This window comes from Drosophila hydei, unplaced genomic scaffold (assembly GCF_003285905.1).
Source record: "Drosophila hydei strain 15085-1641.00,03,60 unplaced genomic scaffold, DhydRS2 tig00000063-arrow-pilon, whole genome shotgun sequence".
Classification (NCBI taxonomy): domain Eukaryota; kingdom Metazoa; phylum Arthropoda; class Insecta; order Diptera; family Drosophilidae; genus Drosophila; species Drosophila hydei.
The window spans coordinates 3,429,602-3,445,657 of NW_022045657.1; the positions used below are offsets into that span (position 1 = coordinate 3,429,602).

At 40.3% G+C, this 16,056-nt stretch overlaps 2 protein-coding genes across 2 annotated transcripts; one reads left to right on the forward strand and one right to left on the reverse strand.

Annotated features, from left to right (window-relative positions):
• Positions 1 to 4,970: 4,970 nt before the first annotated feature.
• On the reverse strand, positions 4,971 to 6,397 carry LOC111593337 (polyadenylate-binding protein, cytoplasmic and nuclear). The gene is made up of 2 exons (XM_023306047.2): positions 6,259 to 6,397; positions 4,971 to 6,163 (listed from the first exon to the last, which is right to left on the reverse strand). Exons 1-2 carry the CDS (start codon positions 6,333 to 6,335, stop codon positions 5,017 to 5,019), a joined length of 1,224 nt encoding a protein of 407 aa, XP_023161815.2. The 5' UTR covers positions 6,336 to 6,397; the 3' UTR covers positions 4,971 to 5,016.
• Positions 6,398 to 10,395: 3,998 nt separating this feature from the next.
• Positions 10,396 to 14,717, forward strand: LOC111593339 (tensin). Its single transcript, XM_023306049.2, has 2 exons — positions 10,396 to 12,660; positions 14,498 to 14,717. Exon 1 carries the CDS (start codon positions 10,410 to 10,412, stop codon positions 12,612 to 12,614), a length of 2,205 nt encoding a protein of 734 aa, XP_023161817.2. The 5' UTR covers positions 10,396 to 10,409; the 3' UTR covers positions 12,615 to 12,660; positions 14,498 to 14,717.
• The last annotated feature ends 1,339 nt before the right edge of the window (positions 14,718 to 16,056 follow it).

The window sequence follows — 16,056 nt, forward strand, 5'->3', positions numbered from 1 at the left end:
TCAAATATATATATATACATACATTCACACACACGCACTTCGGGCAAGACAAATTGGTCTTTGGTAGACTCCACTTAAGGCGGCTCTACATATTTTCCTTTCGCAGTTGCCTAAAGGCAATGCGAACAAAGTTAAGGAAAAATCCATATTTTATTTTGATTATTTTCCGGCGTCTGTCGGCAGGTGTCGATTTCTTGCGACTGTGTGGGTGAAATTAAATTTAGCCTCCCACACACACACACAAATTGAGGCCTTTTCTTTCGGTGTCAATCAATTTCGCTCGTCAGACAAAAACAAGCCCACAAAAATGTCGCCAGTAATGGGAAAAATTATTGAATTTGTCAACGACTGCCACAGGGCGACCAAGAACAAAAATGTTATAGAAGCGTGCTGTAATCTAATCTATTTGCACTAGCACCTACCCTGTAAATATATATGAATAGTCTTGCTGAAATATAAATTCATAAATGCCAAAAATAAAGAATTTTATTTTATTATCGATTTATTGTCCATCAATTTCAATATTTATACAGAATTAAGAGAGCTTTCAAGCAGGACAAGAATGTCTTAAAAAAGTTCTTATTGCTGTAGTGGGAACTACGAAATATTGGTTGAAGAAATCGATAAATATCGTTACTATATTTCAAATGTATCACTTTTCTTTATCAGAATTAATTTATAAATAAAAATATCAATTTATTGTATTATATTTAACAGTTATGCTCAATTATTAAAGTTCGATATTTATTGATTAAAAATAACTTTTTAAAATATATATTTTTTAAAAACAGCCGTAGGCACCTATTTCAAAAATTACAGGGTACAAATACGTTTAAGCTACAGCTTTAAGCCGCACATAGCTTTAAGCTGAGGATTTATGCGACTTCGCATAGGTGTCAGACAAACAAAATTATGTTTGAAAACGATTTTGTACCTTGGCAGTCATACATCATCGGGCTGGATGTGAGATGAGAGGAGAGCGGGTGTGGAGCTGAGGGTAGGGGGGATTACGCTTGTAGGTAGTTGGGGCTGTTTGGCAACCCTCCCAAGTGTAACAACCCTCAGCGTTAACAAATTTGTTTGCGACGTTTTTAAATTTTCCCAAATACACACAAACTGGGGAGCTAATGTAAATTGTGAGTGTGTGTGAGTGTGTGTTATGCTTGGGGTAGGTGAGGGGCCGCACCTTATTTAGTCAAGCTAACCTAACGGTGCCCGAACCAAGTGATTTGTTGACAAAGAAATTTTTTAATAATTCACAAGGCGGCAAAAAAATGGAAAAAATCTCATTCAGCATAAATGATGATGTAATTTTCGCTAAAAATTGAAAAAATCTTCAAAGTGGGCGGCATGGCCAGGGTGGGTACATAAAATATGTTGCAACAATCTGTTGGCGTGTGTTGCCACTGACGATGATGAATGTTGCACGCATGCGTTGCACTGATTTGATGGACGCACGGACGAAGGAACGGTTCTGACAATCTTGTCACGGCGCGCTGTTGACTCCCGCTTGAGTGCGCTCTCAATCCCTGCCAGAAATGGAGTAAGTTGAGAATCAGCTGGCCGAAACGTGCGAAAGCCCAATGAACTCGGAATTGACTTGAGCTGTGGGCTAGGCAGCTCTTTACTTGAGTTTAGCAGTGCTGCCATCTGCTACTGAAGATCTTGACTTCAGCTTCAAAGTGCTGCCATCTGCTGCTGAGGATCTTGCCTTAGCTAAGCAAGGTATGGACAAAACCCCTGTGGAAGTTTTACCAATGACTCCAACTGCTGCTGTTAGCTCTTAAAGCTGCCTCCAGTTGTCTACCAGTGTTGCCACCTAACAAAAAACAACTGTACAGCAGAATATGGATATATGGAGATAGCTTCAACACTGACTCGAGCCTTATTAATGATCGCTTTCGTTGCAAGTTAAACCTCCTCAATTCTGCTGTAAGTTAACAGGATAACCAGCTTGCCAGGATATCCGTCACAGCTAAGAGATTTGAGGTAAGAGAAGTATTGCCACCAGCTACAAAGGGCCTTTGCTTGACTATAAAACTATTGCCACCTGCTACCAAAATCTAACTAGTTATAGTTTATAATTGTAGCTCGCCTGCTCTATTCACATCAACATAATCAGTAAGACCCTATGAAAGCTGACTGCCTTCTGGTATCCGATGCCAATCCATTCTCAGCTAATGCCCGCAGCATGCTTTGTGGACTCAACTATTAGTGACTCTTCAACTGCTTATTGTCGCATCATTTCAGGACGATTTTTTCCCGATATTTTTCGACGTTCAATTGCCAACCCTCCCAGATTTAATGAAGCACATGATGTCAGACGGTCTCTTCAACGAGGGGCCGCATAGTTCTAACAGGCACATTGATAGTTGACCGCAAGCTCAGTTCATGTACGAAAGTGTACATTGGGTCTGTCGTAATGCTCATGGCTCATTAGTTTCCGCCTAATTTGAGTTGCAGGCGGCTTGTCCGTCGGCCTTGGTCGTCTAATGGAATTCAATCAATTTTCATTTATTTCGATTACGGAACTCGCACCACCAAACAAATGGAGCTAGCCACTTCCTACGGGCCCCCTCTGCGCCGGCAAGGACCCAACCAAAACCATTTTGTGTCTGCAAATGGGCACTGAAAAATTTCTTAATTATCCTGACGTGCCGCCTGTGTGGAAAAGCAGACGAAGGCGAAGGCAAACACGAAGCAGGAGGAGCAGGCGCTGGTTTACATGCTTCATCAACATTTTGGTTGTGTTCTCTTAATGTTCCTCAGACAAAGCAAGACAAATGAGCAGGCATATCAAATACATAAAATAAATATCATTAGAGTACAAGAAAATGCTACTTTGAGAAGCGCTGAGAGAGGCGCAAAGCAACGCCTTAAATTTATAATAATAGGCGTATTACAATTGGAATTAGAACATATTAATACAGAGCAAGCAAAATTATTTACACAAAATACGCCGCTTTGAGAAGCGCAAAGAGCGGCGAATGTACGAAACATGAATATATTGAAGTATATAAAAAAAATTTATTTATAGAAAAAAATATATGAATATTAAAAATGTCACCATGAGAAGCTCTAAGAGAGACGCAGAGCAGCCGAAAAGCTTCTTTGATTCGATCTCCCTATCTGCCGCATCATTTCATATTGTAATTTGCCAATGCGTCTCCTTTTCGGTCCATAATGATGTTGTGCAAAACAATATGCCACAAATGTCGATGCGGCAAATGAAATGAAATATCAAAAAGAAAACGAAAACAAGAAAAAAGCTGACTAAAAAGGAAATAAATGTAATGAAAAAAGGTTTTAGCGATGCTGGTCACTGCGCATAATATGCTTATCAAAGGGTTGCACAGGCTACCCTACAGCACGGGCTATCCTGAGACTCCTATCCAACCCTAACTATAAGAGCTCCGTCCAAAAAAATAAACAAAGAAGTGAAAATTTGATTTGCATTTTCTTGTGCAAAATGAAATTAAATTAAATTTCCCTCTTATCATTTATTATTTTCCTTTGGCTTTTCCTTCTTTTATATTAAAACAACAAGCCGCAAGATTCATTTTGATTTAATTTTATTTTTAGAAAACTACCCAACGAATGCTGCGTTGCCCAGCAACAGGTAACACTCAAAGCACCTGCTGTCAGACAATGCAATGCAAATGATTACATAACAGTTATCTGTCCAGCTAAATCACATATGTGTTATGCATATGTCTATAGCAAACACAAGTTCATTAAAAAAGGCCAACATTCAAAAACAACATGAATGTGAGATCTTTTTTGAAATAGCTAGCCGAATCTCGTATACCCTAACAGAAACTGTTTTATATTTATTATACACTTTACTTAATTTCTAGTCTTAACATTAAATGAGAGATGCACAGAAGCCCATATACTTCTTTTAGTTTGAGAAGGATCTTACGAAGTGCTCTTCTCTGTGATTCTCACACATATACATTCTATATATATCTGTCTAAAGCTATTCATATACGTATCATAAGCCCACAACTTCCACAACTTCCATTGAATGTTACAAACTTAGTCTCAATCTGAATACGACCTCGATTGGCAGGCAGCAAGAGGACCCAGGCAACAGGCAGGAGGGACATCAAACAAATCTGTAAGTGAAATCTGCCTGCCCATGGGCAATAAGCTCAGGTTGGGGAGCCCCAGACTAAGAATTGAACTCTGCCACTCGCAATACCCGATGCGCGCCTCAATTATAATGAGAAAAGCAAACGAATTGGGAATAATTTTCAATTCACTTGTTTCCCACCTACGTTCGTGGCTCCTTTTTTGGTTTTATTTTACTTCTTATTTTCGACAGCGATCCTCAGATATTTACGCGCCCTTTGTTTTCACTATGTGTATCGTACACTGGAGCCAGTCGCATTCATGTGAAACCAAAGCGGAGGATGCCTTCAGGCGGTGAGCTTCTTGGGTTTGGTTAGCTCAGCATAATAAAGATGTTAATTTTTGCGGATTTGACGTGTGGGCGTGGCTTGCCTGGAAAGGATGTTCACATAAGAGAGAAAGTGAGAGAGAAGAGAGGGAGATAAGAGCAGCAGATAAGGAATACCTTAAAATTTATAAAACAAAAAACGTTAAAGAAAATGTTAAGCTTCAGCTATATGCCTCATGTGTCTAGCATCTGAGCCGTGTCCAAAGCATAGGTAGACCCACACACATTCATATAAATGTTAACTTAGGCCTATATAAATATGTATGCCTAACGGGTAAGTTCTAGTCAGCAATGCCCGACTCGGCGATACCCGGAACCCCGTCCAAGCTGCACTTCTGAACATACTTCTCATCCTAGAAATATACCCCGAAAGCTGTGCCGTATGAAATCCAAGCTGAAGCTCTTATAGATATATATATAGCAAGATTAACAATTACTAAAAAAAGATTGAAAGTTTATTAAAAATTTACTGAAATCTGACAAAGGTTTTTGGAATTAACCTGCTAAATGTGTAATTTTCATTTGAATTGGTCTTCAGTATGTTTTCCGTGAGTTCAGGAATAGTCAAACGAAGAGTCACACTGCTTAAGCGTGGGCGCTGACAAATCCTTGGTCTTGTGACCCGAGGGAAATTTGTAGAGCATGGCGTGACGTAATGTCGAGTTTTTCTTAAAGTTCTTTGTGTTATCAAAACTATTTCCTGCTAGTCCGTAATCTGATGAAGAGTTTGTCCACTTCGATGGCACATCTGGGGATTTGGCCTGGTCTTGTTGATTTGTTGTAGCTAGGTCCGGCGAGTCCTTGGGCACGACTGTGACCTTGCGACCCTGCCCAAAGTTGACATTCATCAATAAATTATAGTCGCCAAATGTAGATGGCTTTGATGGAGCTGTTGAATCAGCTGTAGAATTCTCCATCTGGCCAAATCTGAAGCACATTGGACGCTTGAATTGTTTTATGTCGCCCTTCTCCGAGTGCAGTGAAACATCAGTCGAGGACGTCTCCATCAATAGGTGTTTCGTGGCCTGTGGCTCCACAGATTGACCAGGCTGGTCATGATCCTGGAGCATATTCTTAGGCAATTCCCAACTCATGGGCCGCTTGGCCAACTTGACTTGCAACGGCAGGTGGCCATCAACCAGCAAGAAGTCATTCATGGCCGACATTGCCAAATCAGCCGCGGATCTTAGCTCGTAGCGCACAAAGGCAACGCCACGTGATTGACCCGTGAAGCGATCCTTGAGTAGGTTTAGGTCAAGTATCTTGCCATAACGTTCGAAAAGGGCGTGCACCTTGGCTGCGTCGTAGTCCACTGGTAAATTGGCCACGTAGAGCTTGGCATTCTTAATGTCTGCAGAGGCGGGACGGGCAAACGACACCTTCAGTCTCTTGCCGCGCACCTGGCGCCCGTTCACCGAGATCAGAGCCAAATGGGCTTGCCCCGAGTTCATGTAGTTAACGAAGCCATAGCAATGGCTGGCGCCCGTTTCCGCATCTCGTATGATTTTCACCTGCTTGAGCTGCCCAAAATTCTTGAACATCTTGGTCAGCTCGCGCTCCTGCATGTCGAACGGCAAATAGTTAACCAACAAATTAGTCCCCTCGACCACTCGAGGGCCGGCGGACGAGCCACTCGTCGTGGCCATGTAATCGGCAAATACTGCGTCCTTGATATTAGCCATTGATTTCGTTATGTGTGTGCTACAGAAAATAAACAAAATATTACAAATAACTTTGCTCTCTTTCTCCCTCTCTTTCCGTCTGTCTGTCTCTTTCCCTCTCTCTATCGAACTTACATAAACCTCAAAAGTGATCTTAGAAATAAAATCACAAAGCGCAGCAGTAATTGGATACCGTTTTTATGCATTCTCATTTCACTTGACAGGTTTCGTCCACTACGCAGCGCGTTTGCCAACACTGGTTGCCAAACTGAATGCAGTGCATGCAACATCCGTTAATCGATAACTTACTTTTCAAACTATCGGCAGAGCTTTCAGTGCATAGTTTTATGCACTTAACGGGAATCGATGATAGGCAGCAAAAAAGTATCGCACGATTGGCCTGCTCTAGTCGGGAGTGACCGACTAAAACAAATCCACGAATAGAGTAACTTCTAAAATTTTAATTTTTATTTTAAGAAAAAATATAAAGCAGAATGAAAATCAATTTGCTATCTTCGATTATGGAAGAATGAAACAAGAAACTTTGCGCAAATATACAGATAATCTAAATGCGGATACTTCAACTTTTTAAAGTATATCATATGAATATAATAGCATAAATAAGCGACTTGAATATGTGCGATGGAAACAAGAGATTGATTATTATCAATTAATGCATACAAAATTTATCAGCAAGCTCTTTGAATAATTCAAGCTCTTATATATTCAGATCGATGAACCTTAAGTGCTCAATCGACTTGACTATTTAGTCTGATCTAGAATAAATATATTTCTATGGTGCCAATAAGCCAATATAAGCCAATCGATATGGCCCTAATATTTATTTTAATGTTAAATTGATTAGCATTAAACAAATTTTGAGTAGTATTTTTACCACTGACAGTTGAATTGTTATCGATTCGATGAAAATGATATCGATTAGTATAGAAACTTTGACCAAAGTGCCTTAAGCTCTAATAAATCTATTTCAATTGGTTTGCGCAACAAAAGACTTCTTTTGATTTAATATATATATATACATATACATAAATATATATATATATTAACATATTCACAGCATTGCGTGCCAAGCTAGAATGAAACGGCTTTTTGAGGACCAGAAAAACAGGAGTAAAACGCAAGAGCTGCAAAAGGTAACACAAACCGCGTTTTTTCAGCTGTTTATTTATTTGTTTGCTGATTATGGAATTGTTAAGGACACGAAAAATGCCAACGATTTCAAGGCTTGCCTCATGCGCCAGGTACATTAATTGGAGCAGGTGCAAAATTAGGGGGAAAACGAAATAAACTGAAAGCGCGGTAAAGTGTAAAGCAACGCTATATAAAATAAATAACGAACGATGCACCTATGAAACGGTTGAGAAAGCAGAACTTCCAGGGTATTAGCGCCTCGTTGCCGTTGAAGACGAAGGAAAAGCTTTTGCGCATTGTCTGAGTTTTCATATTAATTAATTTCCATTTCCGTTTGCCGTTTTCCGTTATCTTGCGCACGCCGATTTTTACCTTTATGCAGACTCAGCAATTAATCAAGTTTAATTACGCCCCAACGTTTGGAGTTAGCCAGGCCTCCACATAGGGATTCTAGCGAACATTGGCTGCATTAATCACTCGAATATGCCCGAGCATTCCGCATGTGAGCGAGGAAAGCGCGGCGCGGTATCCCATGAGATAAGCATGAGAGTCTCATAAAGGGCACGTCTCACGTAAACAATGCATTTAAATATTTGCCAGGATAACGACCCATTGTCAGATCATTTAATGGCCCCAACTGAAAAATACGCTCGATATACGTTTTTAGCTAAGTCACATTAGCCACTTAGGTTCCACAGCAGTGTCACGGCTTAGCGAATGCGACAACCATTGCAAGCTGACATATTCTGACTGCTATAACTGGTTGGTCAGCAGTGAAAATGAACTGTGGAGCCTGTGGACTCTTTTTAAAATTCAATAAGTATAATTCATTTAATACCCTAGGATTTCGTTGGTATATAAATAAATATGTATATATATATAAATAATTTCTAGTAATTAGAGTTCACTTTTCCAAACAATATCGCTTTTACAATAATAAAGACACAACAATCAATTTAAAATAAAAAAGACAAGCAAACGAAACGCCCATAAATACATATACAAAAATGTATTTGTTTATTGAAATAAAATTACATTTGTGAAACGTCTCTAAAAATATCGTTGCAATTAATTCAATTTATTTGCTCTCTAAGCTTAATTTATCTCACTTTTATGCACAAAACTTTAATTCAAGGATTCTCCATATTAATGCACACACACAGACAAACACACACGCATGCTCATGCGTGTCAACTGATGGCGCGACCTCCAGCTTTGCATCTAATTGGCCGGAACATTGTGAATGCAAACAATTCACAGCTGCAATTTAATAACAATGAAACACAATTTCGGTGTTTCAGAACCAATTGAGACGATCTTTGTATGCGCAATTTGAAGATATCTTAACATATGGATTGCCTAGCTGGGCATTTCCCCCACAGACACTCACATACATTTATATATACATTCCACATGGCATTGCTGTCTGTCAAAATTGCCAAAAACAACAATAATGGCAACTACAATAACAACAGATGTTCGAAGCTGCGCGAAAAGGTAAACGAGTTGCGCTCACGAATATATCGAAAGAGAGCGAGAGAGCAATGTAACTGGTTGGTTTCTGCTGTGTGTTTGTGTGCGTGTAAGTATGCTTATGTGTGTGTGGGAGGCATGTAACACTGACTATGACCTCAAACCACCCACAGTTACAATGCAGGCAGCTTGCGCTGCCAGCGTCTCTGGCGTCAACTGCGGCTTTGCATTTTGAAGAAAAGATTTTGCATTTGCTGACGTCACAAGCAACAAAATATTATCGCTTCGTTTGCCAATGTTTGTTGTTGTTGTTTCTTGTTTGTTGTTAGTTGGATGTTGGTTTAGCTGCTTGTTGTTGTGCCCACAAAAGGTGCGCTTACAATTTTCTCCACTTTCTACAAGAAAAATGTGAGAAATCAAAAAGATGCCACCGCTTTGTCTTCGTTTTTATAAGTGTGCGTGTGAGTGTCTATTGGCGTGTGTGTGTGGCGGCCACAAAAGTTCACTGAGAAAGCAACATGAGACTGGGCTAATGTTGAAATGAAAATAGACCGCAATTTATTGATAAAATCAATCAAAATGTAGCGCTGATAAGTCTCCTCTCTGTGTACTATTTATTTATTTTGTTCACTTATACAATGGCAACCCTTTCAGAACAGATGGCTGGCTGGAGTCCAAAGGCAGCGCAGTAAATGTTGGCGGCGGCATTCAATTGATGCAAAGTGGATTGAAGAACGTCGAAAGAAAAAACGTGCGTGGTTTCCATTGTCGATAGGCCACGGGGATGCCTAGTTTTGAGGGGGGCACTCAACAAGACGTATTTTCATGCTAAAAACGTTCCAAATGTTTGTTTACAATTTACAACAAAATCTTCACACACATGCGCATACGAGCGCACACTCGGCAAAAGAGAGAAAGAGAGAAGCAGCTTAAATTCTGAATGGGAGAGCAGCAGTGAGAGTGAGTGCCGATCGAATAAGTAGTGAATGAGTATCTGTGTTGATCTCTTGTTGTGATTAACGGCCTGCGTATACGTATGTAGTGTAAATGTGTGTGTATAATATTGTGGGGGGATGACATCACCGTACGTTGCTGTCGCAAAGTTCGCACTATAACATTTTTTATCTCCCTCTCTCTTGCTAAATTTTTCTGCTCTCTAAGTCTGTTGAAGACGCCAACGTACAGTGCTTGTGAACATATATATGTATATATATGTGTGTGTGTGTTTCTTCGCGAAGAGTACAGTGGGTTAATATACATAAAATATTCGATTTTTATGATATAATTAGACATATAAAAATACATACAAAATGATAAACAATTTAAAGTGATAACATACATAATTTATTGTTTTTATCAGTATTATTTATAGTATTTTAATTATTTCACTCAGTGCAACAAGTAACAATGTAGCGTCGAGGGTAAGCATTGTAGCACTGTGCACTTGCACGTAGGCATAACAACAACTCAAACGGATTCAATAGTTGACCAGCAAGAGAGCACACGTGAGAGTGAGAGAGAGAGAGAGACCGCGTGTGTGCTTGTTTGAGCTTACGCCAACGCCAACTTTTATTTTTTTACGTTTTACGCGCTCTGGCTTGCTGGCTGCTGCATGCATGTATGTGTGTCTGGCTCTCTGCTGTGAACCTGGGGGTCTCTCCATGTTCAATCAGTCGTTCGGAATTCGCGAAACTATGCGGTCGGCGTACGAAGATAGCGCTGCCGTATCCACGGATAGCAACAAATACCACACCAGCTATAGCTATAATAGCCAAACGAATAATAATAACAATAATTACCATAAAAACTATAATGGCAACGGCAATGGTATACCCTATCACGCGCGCGAAAACTCATTGCCCTTTAGCTATGGTAATGCCAAAGCAGCGACGCCGCTGCGCAAAACGCCAACACCGACGCGCGCCGATAGTTTTCTCGACTTCGATTTTGGATTGAGCAGCAATAACAATATCAGCAATAATAATAATAATAATAATAACTATAATAGTAGCAGCAGTACGGGCAGTGATATGATAAAGCCGCAGCCACGTTTAACCAGCCCGCTGCTGGTGCGCAAAACACTAGGCGGCAGCCGTTCAAATACAAATGGCAACACAAATGGTTCGAATACAAATACCACCATATCGAATACCTATCATTATGGGTCGGCAGCGGGTGTAACGCCGCCGCGGGTCGATTTGGAGCAACTGCTGGGCGAGCGACGTGACAAAGTCTACAGCGAGTTTCGACTGCGTGAAAAGGAGCGTGAATTGGAACGTGAATTGGAACGTGCTACGGCACGTGTGCCGCCCACGCCGCCACAGCGACGACAAAGCAACGGCCCCAACCACAACAAATACAATTATGATTTTGAATTCAATCTAAATTTGAACGATATTCACGATCGCAGCTCGCTGCCAGCGCCAGCGCCAGCGTCAGCGCCCTACACTACACGGAATATAGAATTTAGACAGGATATGGATGTGCCGGATGGTGCGATCGGTGGCAATAGTCGGCGCTTGGAGTCCACAATTGTGGAACGCAATTATCACACAATTAACAACAGCAGCCGCAACATCAGCAGAAGCAACAGCTACAACAATTACAACAGCTTGGAACGACCTCCAATGGAAGTGACATACAAACAGCTCGCAGAGCCACAGTTGGAGCAGCAGGCGCACATTTATGGCCAGAACCAGCTGCATCTCGAGACGCATACGCGCAGCCGTCGCGATTTGTCGCCCATTTATGCGATCAGCACGAAACGCAACACGGCTGCAGCTGCTCCAAATAACAATGGACATCAGCTACAGATACAGCATCAACAGCAGCATCAGCAGCAGACGGATTACCTGCTAACGCCCAGTCCCACTAGCCGGCCAGAGACGCCCGCTTTTCCGGTCACGCCACGCACACCGTTTGGCAGCAGCACCTTGCAACGCGCCTCACCCACCACCGAGTCCATATACCAGACAATGGCCACGAATCGGCAGCGTCTCAACTCAGCGCCCTCGCCCACCTTTGAGGTGGCAGCAGATTTGGTGAAGTTTGCCCGCAACTCGGCCAAGTTCTGGTATAAGCCGATGCTCTCTCGAGAGGATGCCATAGCGCTGCTGATGAATGCACCACCGGGCACTTTCCTGGTGCGTGATTCCACCACCTATGCGAATGCCTATGGTCTGGTGTTGCGCGTAGCTCAGCCGCCGGCGGGCAGCCAGGAGCTGGTGCGTCATTTTCTCATTGAGCCGACTCAACGCGGCGTCCACTTGAAGGGCTGCGACAACGAGCCCACCTTTACCTCGCTCTCGGCCTTGATCTATGAGCATTCCATAAACAAGCTGGCGCTGCCCTGCCTGCTGCGCATACCCGATGCGGATATAGTGCCCACTCTGGCTGCCACCAACCCGGCCCAGCAGCAACTGCTTAACCATGGTGCCGCGACCAATGTGCTGTGGCTCTACAGCTGCGATACGGAGTCGCTGACTGGCAACGAGGCCATACGCAAGGCCATTCGGCAGATGTACGCCCAGAAGTCGCTGCCGACGCCCACTGAGGTGCACTTCAAGGTCACCGGACAGGGCATCACGCTGACGGACAACACACGCAAGAAGTTCTTCCGCAAGCACTACACGGCCGATGTCATCTCCCACTGTGCCATCGATCCGGAGAGTCGCACGTGGAACAACAATGGAAACGAAGCCGACAAGAAGACCATCTTCGCCTTTGTCGCCCGCCGATCGCACAGCTCCAAGGACAATCAGTGCCATGTCTTCTGCGAGCTAACGGTCGCCCAACCCGCAGCAGCGATTGTCTCCTTTGCCAATCGCACGCTGCCCGTCGAGAAGCAGCGCAACTACGTGCTTTGAGGAGCGGCCGGACAGGGCAGTGTGCCACCAGCCAAAGGCCCAGTAGGTGAGTAGCTGGTGGTGGGCCATAAAGTCGAGCCAAATTGCTATTGGTCTTGGGTGTGGCAGCCTTTGACGTGCATTCAATTACAGTAGACACTCATAGAAGTGAACCAGTCTACGATTGTTCGAAAAAGATCTAGAAAACTTCGCTAGAAAGTTTGTTTGTATTCTGGTTGATTTAGGCAGCTGACCGAGAAGTGAAACTAAAACTAGTAAAGCGCCGAATATTTCAATTGGTTTCTTATTTCCTTCATCTAGATTATTCACTGTACATGTAAAAGTTCCATCATTTTTAGCGTCGAACGGGAAACGATTAAAATTGTTTCAGTTTCTTAGGCGTTTCTTTTAGCTTTTCCCCTTGTTTGTTTATTTAACATATAGCAACGCCTTCTCCCCCGACCCCCCAACCGCCCCTGTTTGTTTGTTTTATGGTCTTCATATGCATATATCCACTGTAGCAGGGCCGCATAAACACAGTCCAAAACACATTACGTTACGTTAGACGCGTTCTTTTTCGCAACGGAAGTTTGTGGCATGAGTCAGTGCCCAAAATATGATGTAGAATACAAATTGGATTGATTCTCGATCTGGTGTCGAGAGCGTCAGCTTAGATGATTAGCTGATTATATGGTAGCCGATTGCCTAATGGGCCCACACACACCTACTATGTAGAACTACATTTAAGGCATTTCGCCGTGTATCTATATATATATATATATATATATATATATATATATATATACATATATATTCTTGATTAGTTCGCCCGCTTCACGGTCAGGCGTTGCGGTTGCCCGATAAGGTTCGCATCGGGACTGTGCAGGGGCATGCTTATGGGCCAGTTTTTCTGATTACTCACGTAACACATTCGCTATCATTCGCCGGCTCAATTTGTCGCTGTTCTATTATAATAAAGTTTCAGACAGCCCGGCTGTATTAAGTGTCAATATAAATGATGGCAAATTTCAGCTTTCGATTAATTTGACTATATCTTATCGCAAAAAGCTTCAAAAATTGTATAAAGTGAACTTTTCTGATGTCCTCCCAAAATATGGTTAACAAGTTGTTGTTTTCCAACACTCTTAAGCACATTTCCAGTGTTTCTAAATGGCATTTTAAATCTTTTTCACACTCGTCTATATCAAAATATCCTTCAAATAACTCTCACACATCTCAAGGTAAACTGTTGGCATCTCGCGCCAACCATAAAAGACAAATAAATATAGTTTTATATACATTACTATTAGCAAGAATCGTATATAGCACAAATGTTTAAATAAATTCAGTGGAAATACGCATTTAGACGTCCGCCAATTGCGCATTTTAGAAAACGCAAAAGCGAACGGCGGCAAAAAATTAATTCCAGACGTGTTTTTGAATTTGATTTTTTCTTTTTTTTTCTCTCATTTTTTACTTTGTTTTCTATTTTGCCTTTTGCGATTTCACAGAGTTCGCGTATAAAAGTAACAGTAAATTTAATTGAAAATTCTAAAAATAGAAATAAAATCGCTTAAAGCTTAAGAGTAAACAGACGTCAATTCACTCTCTTTTCTCATTCTCTCCCTCTCTCTCTGTCTGCCTCTCTTTACACTTCTGCCTCCTCCATTTCTCCTTCCTTCTGACACTGTCGATTAGCCCGATTAAATGAATCGTTTGATCTACAATTAAGTAATTAAAGCTTATATGCATATATTATCTATAATATATAAAATATATATATATGCATATATAAACTATATATATTTATATATATAATAAACATGTATAGATTATATATATTTCTATGACCTCTTATGTTTTACTAAATACAATTTCTTTTTGCCATTTTTATTTTATTTCAGGCGGCTTACCGTTAGAGCTGAACAGTGTTGTGCAGCGCACATAAATTACAAATGTCACGTAGAAGAGCACGAACATTACACGAAAGCAACAAGCAATAACAAAATATAACACGAAAAATAAATAAATTAACCAAAATGATGTCAGTTAAAATTTGTCGGATGGCTAAGTGCACAGTGGAGCAAAGTATATGTAATAAATTTAAAAACAAAATGAAATAAAATATAAGTAAAAATATATATTTATCAATACATTATACAAATTCTCGATATCCTTGTACATTAAACCTTAAACAATTTATTGTATATATGTTTGCTAATGTTAAATGATGGGGAAAGCGAGTAGCCTATATAAAATTACAGAATTTTACCATTTTCAAAATATTTAAAAATTTCTTAAATATATTTTAAGTTTATTATGAAATTTGCTCCACAGTGCACAGATTAAAAACGAATTAAGATACCTGAAAGAAATCAAATATGCCCTGACTGCATATTTATTTTTCTGTTGCATAATCTAGTGTTAAAGTCTAACATATATCAGATGAAAGCTAATCTATATAACGCACATGTATCCATACACGTTTTTTTGATACAAATAATCTATGTTAAGAGACACGAACGGAACGTAATAAATGTTAATTTAATTTACAACAAACATAAAATAAAAAAATATTAATGCAAACCCAACACAAGTTTGCCATATAATTTATAGAGCTATACGTAATATATGTTTATATGATATACAAAATGTATATCTATAATAATTAATGTGTGCTAGTTTAAAGATCTACTAATGCAGAGTCAATATAAATAAAGTGCAATGATGTTGAAAAGGAATATCTCTAACGAATGCAAGCATTTTTCTACTTATCTAAGGATGTTTACTTCATAGTCTAGATAAAACAGAGCTCTCTAATATCAGCTTTTCTAGCTTATATACATATATACACAGCTCCACATATATGCACACACACATACTTGGGGCAATGGGAAAACGTATGCGGAATTGAAAATATTTTTAGTCTATTTAAAGTTCGACTTCCAAGTATTTTTGAGCTAACTAGCTAGAATATCGATTCTTATCGATTATAGGAAGGTGGATAAATTATCAATCAGATCGACGTGATTCAACATTTCAATAAAGATCTTAAGTACTCTAGGGTAGCAGCCAAGCTTTCTGTCTGAATTCTAATATTTAATGAATCAAAAAATATGTATATATATATATAGTTACATATTTATATTAAGAGCTCCGGAAACATGGATAATTAATAAATAATTTGCCATTATACTTAATTGGCAGCATCTGTTTGTAATTTAAGCACATATTTTTATTGTCTTTGCCAGCGTGTTCTAATTCCGAGCTAGAGTACAATGGGCAAATATCAACAAACACATGTAACAATTGTTGTGGCTGACGCTTTTGTCAAGCAATTAAAGTGTCTGCTAGATATATGTATATAAGGTCGTATATTGTTATATATAAAAATATGTACTCGTAGCTCAAACGTACACAATGGCTGTCTGCTACATTTGTTTTGTTATTTAATCTTATCGTT